General features: G+C 34.9%; 2 protein-coding genes and 1 pseudogene across 2 annotated transcripts; 1 reads left to right on the top strand and 2 right to left on the bottom strand.

The window, feature by feature from the left end:
• The first annotated feature begins 2,695 nt into the window (after positions 1-2,695).
• Positions 2,696-3,548, top strand: LOC137713915 (disease resistance response protein 206-like). The gene has a single exon (XM_068453270.1). The coding sequence runs from the start codon at positions 2,727-2,729 to the stop codon at positions 3,306-3,308; it is 582 nt and encodes a 193-aa protein (XP_068309371.1). The 5' UTR covers positions 2,696-2,726; the 3' UTR covers positions 3,309-3,548.
• A 2,620-nt stretch (positions 3,549-6,168) lies between these two features.
• LOC137712253 (ubiquinone biosynthesis monooxygenase COQ6, mitochondrial-like) lies at positions 6,169-7,307 on the bottom strand. The gene is made up of 5 exons (XM_068451360.1): positions 7,232-7,307; positions 7,071-7,136; positions 6,810-6,938; positions 6,467-6,579; positions 6,169-6,384 (listed from the first exon to the last, which is right to left on the bottom strand). The coding sequence occupies exons 1-5, from the start codon at positions 7,305-7,307 to the stop codon at positions 6,169-6,171; spliced, it is 600 nt and encodes a 199-aa protein (XP_068307461.1).
• A 3,015-nt stretch (positions 7,308-10,322) lies between these two features.
• On the bottom strand, positions 10,323-14,044 carry LOC137713871 (uncharacterized; annotated as a pseudogene).
• Positions 14,045-18,009: the final 3,965 nt, after the last annotated feature.

The raw sequence follows: 18,009 nt of genomic DNA, 5'->3' as shown, positions 1-18,009 counted from the left end.
CAAAATTTAATATATATATATATATATATATATTATAGTTTTTAGGGGTATAAAATTGTTAAATTAATATATATAATTATTACAGTATTTTTTTAGGGTTATAAAATTATAAAAATAATATTCTACTTATCGTGTATCGTGTTACCCACGTGTATACCCGAATCAACCCGTTATCTTAACATGTGCTTATCGGGTTACCCGATAACGACCCGATTCGTTATCGTGTCGACCCGAACACCTGTTAATTTCGTGTCGTGTCGTGTCGGGTTATCGGGTCGTGTCAGGAATTGTCAGGCCTAGTTTCAACCTCCATATCCGGTACTGGTAAATGCAGAGAGACAACAAATCTTACAATCCTTGTGTTCTTTTAAATTTTTAATGGGTCACAATCTTACAATCATGTTTAAGGTTCTTGTCCTTTTCTTATCCTGAGTTAAAATTCAAAATAGTAGTTAGTCACTTAATAATACAGTTTAGTGGTATTCTTCTTCACTTGTAAGTGAAAGGTCTTAGGTTTGATTCTCGTCAAAGGCGAATTTGAACCACATTATTGATAGTTCATTATGAGGCTTAACTCACATCCACCCCATAGTGTAGATAATATCATTTGTTTAAAAAAAAAAAAAAAAAAAAAAAAAAGGACGTTTTGATATAGGCGCCTCATTTTTTAATTTTTTAGACTAAATATACACTCATTTTGAAAATTTGATTAAACATTTTCCTAAAATTTTGATTATTAATTTCAGTATTTCACATAAGTTCAATTTAGTTTAGAATTTTAGCTTTTCACGACTTTTCATGGACATTTCGCTTTTTTTTTTCCTTTCCTCTTATCCCTATATTTATGCATTTTTTTATTGTTTGATATAATTTTACTTTTTTTTTTTTTTTGTGAATATAGTAGAATATTTATAAAAAAAATTTGTCAGATTTTATTATTTAGAAGACCCAACGCATAATAAAGATTTGTTTGATTATATAGTTGCGTCTAGTTACCTATAATATGGACACATTTAGTTTTATAATGGATTTGATTTTTTGTATTTCTCGGTACATTTGGAATGTAAATGTACCAAAATGGTTATCTGATAGAGACATTTGGTTTGGTGGTACATTTGTGATTTTTTTGTTCATTTGGTCTTTTGGTACATTTGGAATCTAAACGTACCAAAAGGGTTACCTGACAACGGGCACATTTGGTTTTATGGTACATCTGAAATTTTGGTACATTTGGTTTCCCTGTACATTTGAAATCTAAATGTACCAAAAAGGTTACATAACAATGGGTACATTTGGTTTTATGGTACATTTGAATTTTTGGTCCATTTGGTTTCTCGGTACATTTGAAATCTAAACGTATCAAAAGTCGATACTTTTGTTCAATGTACCATAAGTTTTGAGTATATTTTTTATATATCTATACGTGAAAAAATATGTATTGAAGACTTTTTATTGAGACATTTTTAATAGAAAGAGAATTTTTTTTTTTTTAATACTGATAATAAGGTAATGAGGAATTAGTTAATTAATTTTTTTATTAAAAAAAATGTCATTTAATGCGTAGAAGGAGATTGACGAAATTAAATTCCTATATTATAGGCAATTAGTTGCTAAGCTACCTTATGCCTCTATATAAATGCATTTAAATTAATGACATGAAAATTAAATAAATATAAAATTATTGAGGTGGCAATTGATCAAAGCATCTTAATCAAATCTTTAAAAGGGATGAATGTTTAATCAAACAACTATAGAAAAAATGTAGATCATTCTAATTTTCCCAAAAAAAAAAATAGTTGTTAAAAGTGAAATTATGTCACTCAGTACTACGGTCTGATGGTATTCATCTTCACCTGTAAATGAGAGGTCTTAGATTCGAAACTCGTAGATAACGAATTCGATAGCAAATTAGGTTACCAATTGTATGGCTTAACCGAACTTTCATTCCCCTTAGTGTAAAATATATTGTTGTACTATAAATATAAATTTTAAAATAAAAAAAATCTATGGTTCCCATTTACAGAAGGCCTTTTATTTTAATAAATTATTAATAAAAGTCATAAATTATTTATCATTGTTCTTTAGTTTCTAATTTTCTACCTTATCATTTAACGGTGTTATAAAATGACATTAACATTTACCGTGTGGATTGTAGAAAACAGAGTGACACTATAAGTTTACAGTCCATAATAATGGTAAGATTAGTTAATAACACATAATGACTTTATTAATTATTATAACAAGGTTGGTGTTTATGTTATGAACAACATATTACATGTCTAAGAGAAATTGTTATGCATATATGGATGTGGTTGTAAAACATTGTTCAAACGAAAAGATATCGATACTTTTATTTTTAAAAGAAAAAAAAAATAGTAACGTAGACTAACACTTAATTGAAAGCTTTTGGTGACAGCACATTGCACCGTCCCTTAATGCACGGGTTGAATAACCTTTTTGCAACTGAATCCCACTGGTCCCAAAACCCAAGCTGTGCACCAATGATGATGACAATCGTAGAACTGAAGCTATCAAGTTTAAATAGTAAAATATCATAGCAATAGATAGCTAGAATGTCTTTCAAGCCAAGCTTTTCCTAATACTTTGTTTAAATCATCAATTAATTAACATTTCCAAACTCCTATAAAATATGATTGGAGAATGCCAACTCAATTCATTCCTCAAATCACAAAAATCCACTTGCATGCTTCTCATTGCTCTCAAAAATGGAACCAAAAACGAGCCTAGTTTCAGCTCTCTTCCTCTTCTTCCTTCTCTATGGAACATTGGCTTCCCCGACCTTGAAACCCAGTTTGAAGCCTCGTCCTCCTCCTCACCACCCTTGCAGACACCTAGTTTTCTACTTCCACGACATTATCTACAACGGAAAAAATTCGAAAAACGCCACTGCAACCATTGTAGGTTCACCGGCTTGGGGCAACAAGACCATTTTGGCAGGACAAAACCATTTTGGTGACCTAGTTGTGTTTGATGACCCAATAACTCTGGACAACAATTTGCACTCAACCCCAGTTGGTCGTGCCCAAGGCTTCTACATTTACGACAAGAAGGAAATCTTCACTGCATGGCTTGGCTTTTCCTTTGTATTCAACTCCACCCAACACAAAGGGAGCATCAATTTTGCAGGGGCTGACCCATTGATGAACAAGACTAGGGACATATCGGTCATTGGCGGGACAGGTGATTTCTTCATGGCTAGAGGGATTGCTACTTTGATGACTGATGCATTTGAGGGTGAAGTTTACTTTCGTCTCCGAGTTGACATTAAGTTGTATGAGTGTTGGTAAATTTTTTGTAGCTATTTTGCATGCATGGCATGGCATATTTTCATTTTCGTTCGTTTGGTCTTGATCCAAGTTGTGTTTGTCAAAATAGTGATGTTTTGTATCCATCCAAGCAAGAAATATAATTCATTTGGTTTCGTGATTAAGTACAACTTTTATCTACAAATTTATATTTTTGGTTCGAATTCGTAGCCAATATGGATGAATTCAACAATTTGTTATAAATTGAAATCTATTAATCTATTTTGGTTAAGGTGTTTCTAGTGACTACTATTTACACTACAGAATTTTTCTATTTTGGTTAAGGCAAATTAGTATCTTTGACACATGGCTAGATACATATGAGTTCTTAATGTATCGAAATTTTCAAAAAGTTGTGTTAATATTTTGGAAATTAATTTTCTGAAATTGTTGAGTGTCAATGTCTAAAAAGTGATGTTTTGTATCCATCCAAGAAAGAAATAGAATTCATTTGGCTTCATGATTAAGTACAATTTTTATCTATAATTTTATGTTTTTGGTTCGAATTCGTATTCAATATGAACAAATTCAACAATTTATTATAAATTGAAATCTATTATTCTATTTTGGTTAAGGTGTTTCCAATGAATACTTTTTACACTACATAATTTTTCTATTTTGGTTAAGGCAAGTTAACATCTTCGATACATGGCTAGGTATGAGCTCTTAATGTATCAAAATTTTCTAGAAGCTGTGATAATATTTTGGAAATTTTCTGAAATTGTTGAGAGTCAATGTCTAAAAGAGAATTATCATGCAACAGAGAGGAACAAAGAGAGTGAGAAAGGAATAACAAGGCTATAAGGAGAGAGTAAGACCTGGTTTGGTACTGAGGTGATTCTGAAAAAAGCTGCTATCAAAAAAAGCTGGGAGCTGTTTTTGTGTTTGGTAAACACTCAGCTTTAGCTTTTTTTCACAGTTTTGGATGAAAAAAAAGCCAAAAACAAGAAGCTACAAAACCCAGCTTTGAAAAACCGGCTTTTTTTTCACATCTGTTTTACATAAAAGTTTACCAAACACTCTAATACTGCTTTTTTTTTCTTTCAAAAGCACTTTTACAAAAAAGTTTACCAAACACTCTGCTGCTTTATTTCACAGCTGCTTATTCTCACAGCACAGCAGAAGCAGCTTTTTTTCAAAGCACAGCAATACCAAACCAGCCCTAAGAAAGGAACAAAGAGAAGGTAAGTCACCATTTCAAAGGCTTATGCCAAATCTGAGTGAAGGGTGATTGTCTATGATCGAAGCTGGTTAATGTGTTCGTTATTGTGAGTAGTTTGTTGCCTGTAGTTGTAATACTTTTATTATTCTTGACATAAAGTGCATACGGACACAGCCAACCAATGAGTTGGTAGAAGAGCAGGTGATTGCAGACAGGACTGGACTCTGAAACCTTCACTCTTTACAAAGCTGGGACTACATAACTAAACGAAAGTAATATTAGTTTATTCTGGAGGTGCCTTGTTAGCAAGACTTAATACCATCATGATGTTTCATTTTGACAAAGAGGTTCGTCAAGTGCATAACATAAGCCAAAATTCTGAGTGCCTTTTTTATTTTTTTATTTTTTTTGTCGAAAACTAAATTCTGAGCGCCTTAGGAGGGCACCAAAACCGACCAGTTTCACACCATCCGTAAGAAGTTTGAATTCAATTAATCGCCTTCTACAACCATCAAGAGGTGGTGCAGTGCTCGGAGATGAATTACAGACATGTATTCCACACGGCACATTTTGGATTCAATTCCTGACGCTGACGAATCATACGATGGTGGTTAAGAGGAGGTTGAAATGCCTCTGTGAGTCTTCTCGATCTCCGAAAATGATGTACTATCATGACGATGCCACCAGCTCATCCTTTTTTTGAAAAGAAAAAAAATTAATCACCTTCTATGGGGATTGTGCACAGATTAGAGATCGCAATTCCAACCAAATACAAAATCCCCAGTAAAGCAATCATTCGGAACATAATTACGTTAACAAATTCATTTTAAACAACCAAAACAAGATTTCACTTTAATTTCTTTGTTCTTCTAAATTTGTACTTTAAGCTATGTTGCACTTTCCCTAGTTGATCACGTTAGAAAGAACTTTTTAACGAATAAATGGTCCCAAAATATGCCTGGTGACCCCAATGATTATGTTAGCCTTAGAAATGAAGTAACAAAAAGAAAAAAAATACAGCCAGTTTCATACTATATACCCTTCCCATCTGTTCAGTTTTTAAGACTAGTTTGAAAGCCAAGTTATACACTATTTTAGTGAAAGATCAAAACAAAAACAATTAAGATTTGTAGCACAAGTAACTGTTGTTATCTTCCTAAATTATCACGTAGCTTCCAATTTGCTCCCAAAATTAATTTTTTAACCAATATATTTCCCAAACTACATAAAACTGGTCAATTCACTCCTTGCCGTTAAATTCTTGATTTCCATCCAAATCACTATGTCATGAAGCAAGACTAAATAATAACAATGACTAAAACATTAAGAAATAAAGAAAAGCCCAAATGGATTCATATATCTCTCTTTCAATTTTAGCTCATTTTTCACTATACTCTTTGGAACTCAACTTTGGTCTCATTTTGTTTATTGGAACTTACTTTGCACCTCAAAACTTAATTTTTTTGGGACGTATGAAACTTAAATTTTAAGTCACTTTACCACATTCCATTAATTCCGTAAAAAATCTGTTAATTCTTTGATTGCACTTGTTGTTGCCAAATCATGGCAATGTGTACAAAATAATATTTAAAACAGAATCCCTGCGGCATAAGATTGATGGAAGGAACATTTATTTTACAAGATTGATGAAAAGAGTACCTCACAATGTCGACGTCCGTCTCAAGAGAATATTGGCGATCTTTGATCCCCTGAGGCATATGAAATGATACTCCTCTTAAAAGGTGGGATGTACTGTGTTCCGTTGAATGCAGCAGCTCGTAGTACATTTAAAGGTCCGAAATCAACAGAGTAAGCCTTCTGGAAACTGTCCAGGATTGCTATCATTGTGACATTTGCCGATTTCCTCTCTGCTTCATATTTCTTCAACAACAATTCCTACATAAGAGTAGAGATACGTCGTCAAATAATTCGATTCAACCAACTAATTTTGACAAAAGCTAAAAGAAAATTCACATACATCAGTAATGTCTGTTCCCACTGCAATTCCCTCACAAATGATTCTTGATAGAGCAAATGCGTCTCCAAACCCCAAATTAACCCCTTGCCCGGCCAAAGGGTGAACGGTATGTGCTGCATCGCCGATTAGCAAGACTTAATACCATCATGATGTTTCATTTTGACTGAGGAGGTTCGTCAAGTGGATAACGTAAGCCAAAATTCTGAGTGCATTAGGAGGCACCAAAACCTACCGGTTTCACACCCTCCATAAGAAGTTTAAATTCAATTAATCACCTTCTACAACTACTATGGGATGGCTCAGTGGTTGGAAATGAATTACAGACTTGTATTTCACACAGCACGTCCTGAGTTCGATTCCTGATGCTGGTGAATCGCAAGATGGTAGCCAGGGGAGACTAAAATGTCTATGTGAGTCTTCCTAACCCCAGAAGGATGGATGGCTATAGCGAAACCACCAGCTAGTGCTCTTTCTGAAATGAAAAAAAAAAAAAGGTAAATTACATAAAACTACCTCAACTATTAGGCCAGTCAGAGTTTTATACCTCATCTTTAAAACATTTCAATGTCATACTTCATCTTACGAATTTGTTATAATTTCATACCTTCCGTCAGTTTATCTATCAATTCTTTCGTTAAATAGTGACGTGACTTGAGATGGGGCACACTCCCTATTATAAAATTAATTAAATATTAAAAACTAAAAAAATAAAATCATTTAATTTTTATTTTTTTGCATGAGGGACCCACCCCTTATCCCCCTCACCCTTCTTCCCTGCTCCCGTCTTCCCCCAACCCAAAACCAGAACCACCCCAAACCCAGATCTCACCCGCGCCAACATTTCCCCTCTACCCTCCCCAGCCACTCATCCACTCCCCCACTCTTCTCCTCTCCCCAAAAACAAACAAATTTTGAAACAAAAAAACCCAAAATTTTTTTTGCAAGTGATCAATTCCGCCAATTCTCTCCCTACTCTTCTCTTCTCTTCTGGCCAATTCAGCCGTCGTTTCTCCCCCCCCCCCCCCCCGGACGCCCTGCGGCACGTCAACGTTGCTCCCCACTTCCTCTCCCGAACCCCAAACCAAAACCCAGAAAAACCCAATCGAACCCGCTCTCCTTCGACCCCAAAACCCAAGCACAATTGCCTCCCGTCCCCTAAGCCAAAACCCACAAACCCTTGAGCAAAGCCTGAAGCTTTCTCCGAAACAGGCGAATTCGAAATTTAGGGTTAGGGTTTGGGTGGAATTGGGGTATTTTGTTTGAAATTGGTTAGAAGGATTAATTTGGTGAGGGTGATGGGTGTGTAGGAGGAGGGGGAGGGGGAGGGGGAGGAGCGCCATGGGAGGGAGGTGGAGATGGAGGAAGAGAGGGCAGCAGGGGCTTCTGGTTTCGGCGTTAAAGGAAGGTTGGGGGAACATGGGTGGATGGGGAGGAAAGGATGAGGGGGATAAGGGGTGGGTCTTCCATGCAAAAAAAAAAAAAAAAATTTAAATGATTTTATTGTTTTAGTTTTTAATATTTAATTAATTTTTTAATAGAGAGTGTGCCCTGTTTCAAGCCACGTCACTATTTAATGGAAGAATTGACAGACAAATTAACGGAATGTATGAAATTGTAACAAACTCGTAAGATAAGGTATGACATTGAAATGTTTTAAAGATGAAGTATTAAACTGTGACTAACCCAATAGTTAAGGTAGTTTTATGTAATTTACCCAATAAAAAAATAATCACCTTCTACAAGGATCGTGCACATATTAGAGATCGCTAAGTCCTACCAAATACAAAATCCCCCCATACAGCAAGCTTTTGGAACATAATTATGTTAACAAAATTCACTTTAAACATCCAAAACAAAATTCACTTCATTTTTTGTTCTCCTATATTTATATTTTAAGCCATGTTGCACTTCCCTAGTTAATCACGTTAGTAGAACTTTTTAACGAATAAATGGTCCCAAATTATGCCTGGTGGCCCCAAATGATTATGTTAGTCTTAGAAATGAAGTGACAATAAGGAAAAAAATACAGCCAGTTTCATACTACATTCCTTCCCATCTGGTCAGTCTTTAAGATTGGTTTGCAAGCCAAGTTATACACTATTTTAGTGAAATATCAAAACAAAAACAATTAAGACTGGTAGCTCGAGTAAACTGTTGTTATCTTCCAAAATTATTAAGTAGCTTCCAATTTGCTCCTTGAATTAATTTTTTTAGCCAATATACTCCACGAACTACATAAAATTAGCCAATTCACACTTTACTGTTAAGTTCTCAATTTTCCATCCAAATAACTAGTCATGTAGCAATACTAAATAATAACAATGACAAAACATTAAAAAATAAAGAAAAGTCCAAAATGGGTTCATCTATCTCTCTTAATTTTGGCTTATTTTTCGTTATGTTCTTTTCAATTGTGATCTCACTTTGCTTATTAGAACTTACTTTGCACCTTGAAACTTGGTTTTTTCCTTCTTTTTTGGGGCGTGTGAAACTTAAATTTTGAGTCACTTTACTACATTCCATCAATTCCGTAAAAAAATCTGTTAATTCTTTGACCTAGCATGATTGGGGCCTAATTATTGCCCTTGTTGCCAAATCATGGCAATATGTACAAAATGATATTTAAAACACAATTAGGATCAAAGAACAAATATTTTTACTCTTTTGAGCGCATAGATTAATTAAAAGTGATGTGGAAGCCCTTTAATCATCTAATGACATGGAGGCTGATGTGGCACTATAACTAATTAAGAAAAAAAAAATCCAAAAGAAGAACATACAAAGCATTGCCTTTGCATTTAGTTAACTTGGCTGCTAGCAATGGTTTTGTTAAATTATGGAGTTAAACATGACCCTCTGAAAAATAATTTTCCCATAAGAACAACCCTTTTCCTTGTCTTGAAGACCTATCTTGGACGGTATTAACATTGAGGAGATCTTCCAGGAGGGCACAGAAAATGATGTGGAACGGCTTGTAGAGACGTTCATGGAACAGCTTAACAAACTCATGCATGCTTCTAATAAAAGCGCTTACGAGTACAACAAACAGGCATTTACTCTCGTCAACATTGTAATTACTTCAAAGTGTACGATTTTCAGTGAAAATAAGTAGGGCATTTTTAACTACCTAGCTCCCTAAAACTTACTCTAAGGGTACCCTTAGAGTAAAATTCAAATTTTAAATTTTAAACCTACTCCAACTTACTTCAACTCTTAAGCCAAATATAAGTTTTAACCCAGAACTCTTTTTTGGGAAAAATTTAGCCCAGAATTTCCACCGGGTTAGTAGGTTGGCCCACCATATGTGTATTATTTTTTAGTTTTATATTTATAAATTTAGTAAATCTAACGACTAAAATCTCATATGATCAAATCTAATAGTAAAGAAAAAGATCTAATAATCTAAATTTAAATCCAATAGCTAAAATAATTAAAAACAATATCTTTCATATGTTTCTTATTCATGGTGTCGTTAAGTGATTTTTTAATATTTATCGGAATCTAAATATTTTTTAGGTCAAAATGTTCATAAAATTAAATTAGAATAGTCTCCAAAAGTTCTTTTTTTTTTTTTTTCAAGTTTACTTTAAGGATCCTAAATTCATTCTTTAAGGATCTCGGACTAGAAATTTAACCCAAAAGAGTTGAAGTAGAAAACAATGTTTATGGGTTAAAACCTAAATTTTCTAGGTTAAAAGTTTTAACCCAAGGGTTCGAGATGCCTAAGGTTTTCGGATGTTGCTCATCTTAATAATATCGTTTCATTTCTTCTTCCCGAAAATTGCAGATCTCATGCAGAAAAAGGATGGAAGAATGCATCCACACGAAACGGGATCCAGAATCCTGCGGCGTAAGATTGATGAAAGGGAGCATTTATTCTTTTACAAGATTGATGAAAAGAGTATCTCACAATGTCTACGTCCGTCTCAAGAGAAAATTGGCAATCTTTGATCCCCTGAAGCATATGAAATGATACTCCTCTTAAGGGGTGGAATGTACCGTGCTCCGTTGAATGCAGCAGCCCGTGGTACATTTAAAGGTCCGAAATCAACAGAGTAAGCCTTCTGGAAACCGTCCAGGATTGCCATCATTGTAACATTTGCCGATTTCCCCTCAGCTTCATATTTCTTCAACAACAATACCTGCATACGATTAGACATACGTCGTCAAATGATTCAATTCAACCAACTAATTTTGATAAAAGCTAAAAGAAAATTCACCTACATCAGTAATGTCTGTTCCCACTGCAATTCCCTCACAAATGATTCTTGATAGAGCAAATGCGTCTCCAAACCCCAAATTAACCCCTTGCCCAGCCAAGGGGTGAACGGTAGTGCTGCATCGCCAATTAGAACCACATGCCTTGATGCGTAGTTGTTGGCATGCATCAAAGACAAAGGAAACACCATTCTTTCAGATGCCAACTTCAACGCTTTTGGCGGAACTTTGAAGTAGTCATTGGCTGATAAATTCGTGTCTGTTTTAAACCAAGAAAATATGCTTCCACCTCCCGAGGTGCTTGACTTAGTTAGGATGAGGGCCAAATCCATAATCCAGAGCATAATTGACATGTTTCAAAAATTCATCCTCAGCCTTTAACTTGCGGTCAGTTGCTTCGTTCGGGTTCATGGTCCAAACAATGTTACTGAAATTATCACCTATTGGCAAAAGTGCAATTGGCCCAGCAGGTAGAAAGCATTGCCATGCAAATCGGTTTTCTACACTATGTTCAACAGTACAAATGATTGCGTTCTGCGAGTAGTTCCATCCAGTTGTCTTAAATCCTGCCAACTCTCTAACACGTGACTTGGATCCATCAGCTCCCACCTGCAGTAAGAGAATGTGACTTGATGCCAATCCAGAATTTACGAATGATATTATTTGCCATTACGACTAGACATTCTGTCATCTTATTATCATTTAAAGGGAAATAGAATTCTTCAAATGCAACTGAAAATTACCACCAACTTTGCATATAGACTGTTGCTGTCAATTAGATCAAGCTTCGCTAAGTTCCCCTGCTCATTCAATCCAGATGATGTGCTTTCCATCCCCATGGATAAGTTTCTTGGCTGTAAAATCATTGTAGACAATCTGGAAGGGTAAACAGTCTTCTGGAAATCTGTATTCTGTTAAAGTTTAACCTTATTAGCAGTAGAAAGTATCAAGACTTGCATGCAACGCATGAAAACAACACACATGCCATTTATCAAAAACACGAGAGGGAGTTAAGAAAATAAAGGATGATGGTTTAGAGATACTTTTACCAAGAAAAGAAATGCCAGGAAATGATATCTTCAAGGAAAATGGATAGATAATAATAAATATGAGAACTCAGCCACCAAAAATAAAAAGACAAAAGAACAACAACATGAACTAAGAAATTACACGAGTGATTACAGGTTTTGTTTGTAAATTGTAATAAAATAAACTAAAAAATTGACCCTTCAGCTTTTGCTAAATACCTGCATACATGACAATAGGGAACTGTGCAGTACTTTATTCTCCACTACACACCTGATCATAAATCAAAATCAGCATCAGATCCTACTAGTAATGCAAATAAAAGAATTGCCAAGAAAAAAAAAATTCACCTACTTACCCTAGAGAATCTTTATGTACATCTCTTGCATCGTATCTTGTATACCCTAAGCCAGTATAGTCCCAAACCTACACAAGATCATAGAAGAATAGACAAGTCTCTCAATGAATTCAACCTCCAGGAATCATCCATCATATTGTGTCAGCTGGATGGAAATATTTAACGAACACTGCAATTTATTTAAGGAAGAAACAAATAACAAAGTAAAAGTAGGGTTCTTCGGTCACAATGAGAGTAAGATACAGCAGAACAGAGTTGGCAGATAATATATATTCACTATAAAAGGCCATTAAGAGTCAAACTATTGATGTAAAAACAAAAAGAGAAGTTCAGGACAAAAACTTATTTGAAAAACATCAAATCAGTCAAGCTTGTAAATAATGAGGAACCTTCTATAAAATTTATCAAATTATATACAGCATATCTATCAATTCACGAGGTTTTGGTCCGATACAATAAGAACTGCTTGCTTATGTCATGATATGAGATAAAAGTTAGGAATCCACTTAAGTCAAGCTTGTAAATAATGAGGAACCTTCTATAAAATTTATCAAATTATATACAGCATATCTTTCAAATTACCACACCTTTCAATATTGAAGCACAATTTCTCTCAAAGTAGGCTATCCCCCTTTTAGTTGACAAGACCAAATTGGCTGTGAGAGAAATTGTTAAGTACATAATGATTAGTAACTGACGCACAAACCATGAGTAATTACTGTGGCCCCATTTCTAAACCCCTAATCATTGGTCAAGTCGTATTATTTCAACAAAATATGCTCATCAGCACAATATCTCATCTATCAGTTTCTGTTGCCCATTATTCCGTGTCAATGATCAGACAATAGAGTTTGCAATGGAACTAAAACAAACAAGTCTGGTCAGAGACCATCTACCAATTTCTTTCTCCTGATCAACTACAATAAAGATGTGTAAATTAATGAAAAAGTATTAAAGGAAGCTAATGACAGAAAACTGAACAATTTGATATGCATACGAGTGGTTTTGATGAGGACATCAACAAGAAGTTTTTAAGGTTTATCGGTGGAAGAGATAAAAAGAGAAAGACAATCCAATTCCTTTTAGGACTGGATTAAAACTTTTGGAGCAGGATTTTATTATTATTTTCCTAGTTTTATTTTTTTTTATTTTTTTTTTTTTATTAAGTTTCCCGTTTCTAGATGGATTTGGTTAATTTCCTGTTCTATTTTGGATAAGCATATCTTTCCTAGAATAAGTTTATTTTCCAAATTTCAATTCTTGGTGCGAGGCCAAAACAGGTGTGAGACCCTTTATTGTTGTTTTAATCTAAGTTTTCTTTGTTTTCACCTCCGCTATACATTCTATATTCCGCTGCCCAATTCTGTCCGACATTAGGTTTGAGACCATGATTTTTCAGTAGTGAAAGGATTAGTGATTTGAATCAAATCTGAAAAATACAGTAAGTCAACAAGGGAACACAAACAAAATGGGATCTACTAAATTGCTATGAAATTTGGAAAAGTCTGTCACCTGCATTTGATCAAAATACGCATGCCTGTTCTGTTCCACATATTTCCAAGCACCAATATCTGCAAAGTACAACTGTTGTTATTGAAAGTCCAGAACAAGTTTAAACTTGTTTCCAACTTCGCAAGAAGGAAGTGCAGTCCTAACTTGGTTAGAAACTTAGAATGAAAATAGACAAGCATCTCAGTAAATTCCTACAAATGGGGGATACTAGATACATTGACACAGGGCTCTTATTTGTGCTCTCTTAACATGATTGCTAGGGGTGAACATGAGAAACTGATGTTGATACATACAGAAACAACAAATTTATCGAGTTCAATACCTTTGAAGAGAGATATGGTTGCAGATGTTACTGTACTGACCCTTGGATCGGGGGGGTCTTCTTTCTTGATGCTAAGTCCATTTGATACCGCAGGATTGCTATCAATGATGGCAACTTTCAAGTGCTTTGTCAATGGCATTTTTACTAATGCAGCACAACAACAAGACAATAGATTGAAAGTTTTCGTGTGTCAGCCAGAATGTGCTACATAACAAGCTAATTCAACAAAAACTTCTGTTACTAAAGATAAATTTATTACTTTATTAGTTCTTGGATTTAGCTCGAGAAACAAAAAGTACAACATATCAAACTAATTTCACAAATTTTCTTCCAATCTCTTCTCACCTGAACCAAAGCTAAGTAATACTAACTGTTTGAATGATAACGTTCTAGAGTACACGCTACGGTGCTCAACCTAATAACTTTTTGTTCCCAATTCACAAAGTCACTCATGAAAAAGTTACTTGTATATCTGCTGTAAATGCAACAATCTACATTCCATAAATCATGCTAAACCTAAGAAACACATGATAAATAAGTCAATGCAACGATAACTAATAAGAACTGGCGAATTTTAATATAAAACCACAAAAGCGGGAATAATGTCAGGTGAAGGAACTAACAAGGACTGGGACATCATGTCTACCTGTTAATCTACACAATGAAGGTAACTAGAGTCTAAAACAAACACCACTTACCCAAGGAACAAGCAAGGGCCATGCCAACCATCCCTCCTCCAACAATAGCAATGTCGTAGGGATCGCATTTATTCAAAAAATTCGGCCTCTCCACATGATCCTGTGGAGGATTTGAAAAGGAACCATCAAATTCAATAATGGAAAAACATTACTATTCTTGCAAGTTACTGCACATTACTGGGTAAATACCAAATATATTGAGTGACAAAAAAACACTTACTTCGGGTTCGATAAATTTCCAGTAAAAGAAAACTCATGTATTAAAATGTGAATAACATGTAATGGGTGAAGATTCAAGAGCCTTACATTGCTGGGTTGGGCACCATTGGAACTGGAAACTTTTGCAACTGCGTCTGTACACAAAGTCCTTTGTGAAAGCTTCAATCTTTTGATACTTTCAGCAAGAGTTCTGATGATGATTAATCTGTGTCATTTGAAATAATCACAATTAGACTAAATTGTCATTTGAAATAATCACAATTAGACTAAATTTGAACCTTAATCTGCACAGCCGAATAGCAAATTAGCAAAAACGGAAGGCAAAAAGCGTGAAAATGTGGCAAATTTGGGAGCGAACGGATGCTGGGGCGTATAATGATTGGAACGGTGTCGTTTTGAAAGCAAAGCGTACCTGTTCATTGTCGAATTGCAGGAGCTTCCACTGGTGCAGACTTCAGAGAGAGAGTGACTGAGTTGGAGAGGCGATGCTTGGTTTTGGGAGTAGGATTCTCTACCTCTCTTTTTTTCCTCCCTCCTATTTGAACGTTCACGATCACGTTTTAGTCACGTTAAATCTTATATTAATTTTTTATAACAAAATAAAGATAAAATAAAAGAATGTGAAAGAAATGGATGGAAAAAAAAGGCGAGAGAATCCTAATCTTTAGTTTTGTTTCTTTTGGCTCAAACGAGCTGTCGCATACCTCGGTGGAGGAAAGCGAAAGGGAGATTTGAAAAAATAACCAAAGTTTGGATTTATATTTGGACCCGTATAAAATTATAGTCATTTTTCTTAATTTATGATAACTATAATCAAAATTGATATAAAAGTATTTATGTACCCTTAAAAAATTTTATAAGGATTTCCAAAAGAATCAAAATTAAAATGGGAATTGAGTGTCATTTTTTAAAACTGGGAAAATGAGGACAGGGTGTCATTTGAGGAATTAATCTCTATTTTTGTAGACGTAGTAAACACACTCTGCAATAGCAATCCAACCAAATGCACAATCATCAGAAACACCTACCGAAAACTCACCAACGACAATCCTCTCAATCCTCCCCGCCGTGCACCACAGTCGTCCCGAAATCCACAGCGATAACCCTGCAGATGGTCAACCACCCGAAAACGAGCACGAAGGCCATCCCAACCCCACCTTTGAGCAGCTCTCAGCTCTTCTTTATGACATCGAACGGTAGATGGGCTCGAGCACAAAGATCACACGGGCCAAGTGCTAAAGCGCAGTGATGTAGACATAAACGACCAAGAATAGGAGGAAGATGACAATGCCGGAGAAGAGAAGTATAATTAATCTCTATTTTTTTTAGAAGGAGACGAGCTGGAGGTGGTGAGGGAAGTGATCCTCATTTTCATTTTTTTTTTTTTTTTTATGAGAAAACCTCTTCTTTTTCTTTTTTCTTTTTTTATTAACTTTTTGTTAAAATAATCATAAACTTAAAAGAGTGACTATAACTTTATACCGATTCTAAATTTTGATTATTTTTCTAAATTTTCCAAAGCAATTCTAGTTAGAAACAAAAACGGCATGTCGCATAAAATGTCCATTGAAAACGAAGACGAGTTGCAAAAATTGGGGCATATGAAATTTGGAGCTGGACTTTCAAATTATTTTTTGGTGAGAGTATTTGGACTTTAAATTAGACTAGGGTAATGATATGTTCTCCATATGGAAAATTGGAGGAAACTTATTTTTATTTGTTTGGTTTTTTTCTTTTTAATTTTTAGTGAAACATTAAGATATCAATTTGCAGGTTTTGCGAATTACTTTCCGTATCAAGAAATTGATCGCAGTCCTACTAAACCAGCGAAATCCTTGAATTGGATAATAATTTAAGCTGTTCTTTATAAATTGTGTCACATCAGTATTATATTTGTTCTCGTATTGAAGAGAAACTGAAAAGATGAGATAAGTGGTTAAATTAATTTGTGGTAGGAAATTGCCAAGTGCTAATACGTAACTTGATGTTTTTGTTCTGATTTCTTAGTTGATGTTCATATAATTCTTGGGTCCCTAAGGCTCCTACTCTTCCTAATAGTAAATGTCACTTGGATATATCTATACAACTATGTCTTAATGATATTATCATCTGTTGTGTATCACTCTGATGCGGTCTTTTGCGTACAGATTTGGTGAAACTGATCAACCCGTTGATGATATCGCTGCAGTTTTGCTCTTGGTAATTTAATGTTTCGACTCTTAAACCAGAATAACGGAACTACAAGGCTTACTTATAAGCATCCCTCTTTTCCTTTTGTGCTGGCATAACCATATCAAAGCTAGAAATTCTGCTCCAAAACTATTAAATATACGTAATGTCAGGTTTATTTTGGAGTGTGGAGTCAGTTATACCTCTAATGGATGATACACTTCACATCCTTCGGCCTAGAGAGAGTACAAGTTAATTGTATTTGGTCAATGATTTCGTCGGAAATGAATTCTTCCCCAATTTTCCCAACGATGAGCACTTTGAACTGAGATTGGCTAATATGTCAATTTGTTGCCCAATTTCCGACGAATTTGAAAGATGATACTGTCGTTTACCAATTAACACTGAACAACTTAACTCGTTGCAACATGTAAACGTCAAGTAGAAGATAAGATAATGAAGGTGTCAAATTTGATGTCCTAAAGATCAAATAAACTGGTACATTCACCTCTAAGTTCGTATAAAGCCAGGGCACATAGGTTCCACTATTTTGTACATACAGTCCCCTTTGATGATTTATCTTAATAAGACAATGTTTTGCTTCATATGCAGCACTTGCTGCTGCCTCTTCACTTCTTGGAGTCATCGGAGGAGCGCTAGCTGATCACGCTGTTGCAACTTTGGTAATTTTTCTGTTACTGCAAATTTATTTATTGACAAGACGATATTGGCCGTTTTGGAGTTGTGTCGTTTGGTTTCGACAAATTATCAATTGCTTGAAACAGGCGTAGGACATGAAACTTCACATAAAAGTAGAAAATATGATCAAGAATGTTCTGAATTGGCCCGGAATTATCCTCGACCTATTCTGTTACACTTCTTTTTCAAAACTTCTTGTCTGTTCTTTTGACTTCGCGTATTCTCTTCTTTAGTAGAAAATAAATTGTGGCTTGAACGGTTGGTTTGAACAATGTGGAATACAGCCACTGGAATTCCTTTTGAAAACAATCAATAGACATAG

Source organism: Pyrus communis, chromosome 13 (genome assembly GCF_963583255.1).
Source record: "Pyrus communis chromosome 13, drPyrComm1.1, whole genome shotgun sequence".
Taxonomy (NCBI): Eukaryota; Viridiplantae; Streptophyta; class Magnoliopsida; order Rosales; family Rosaceae; genus Pyrus; species Pyrus communis.
This window is presented reverse-complemented; position numbering and strand designations above follow the sequence as displayed.

What these genes read in the sequence shown, in the direction of transcription:
- LOC137713915 (XM_068453270.1), top strand. Translation starts at nt 2,727, where the DNA reads ATGGAACCAAAAACGAGCCTAGTTTCAGCTCTCTTCCTCTTCTTCCTT.
- LOC137712253 (XM_068451360.1), bottom strand. Translation starts at nt 7,307, where the DNA reads ATGTTGGCGCGGGTGAGATCTGGGTTTGGGGTGGTTCTGGTTTTGGGT. An exon ending in TCAGGAATCGAACTCAGGAC is followed by an intron (nt 6,580 to 6,809) that starts GTGCTGTGTGAA and finishes TCGGCGATGCAG; the next exon opens with CACATACCGTTCACCCTTTG. An exon ending in TGGGAACAGACATTACTGAT is followed by an intron (nt 6,385 to 6,466) that starts GTATGTGAATTT and finishes ACTCTTATGTAG; the next exon opens with GAATTGTTGTTGAAGAAATA.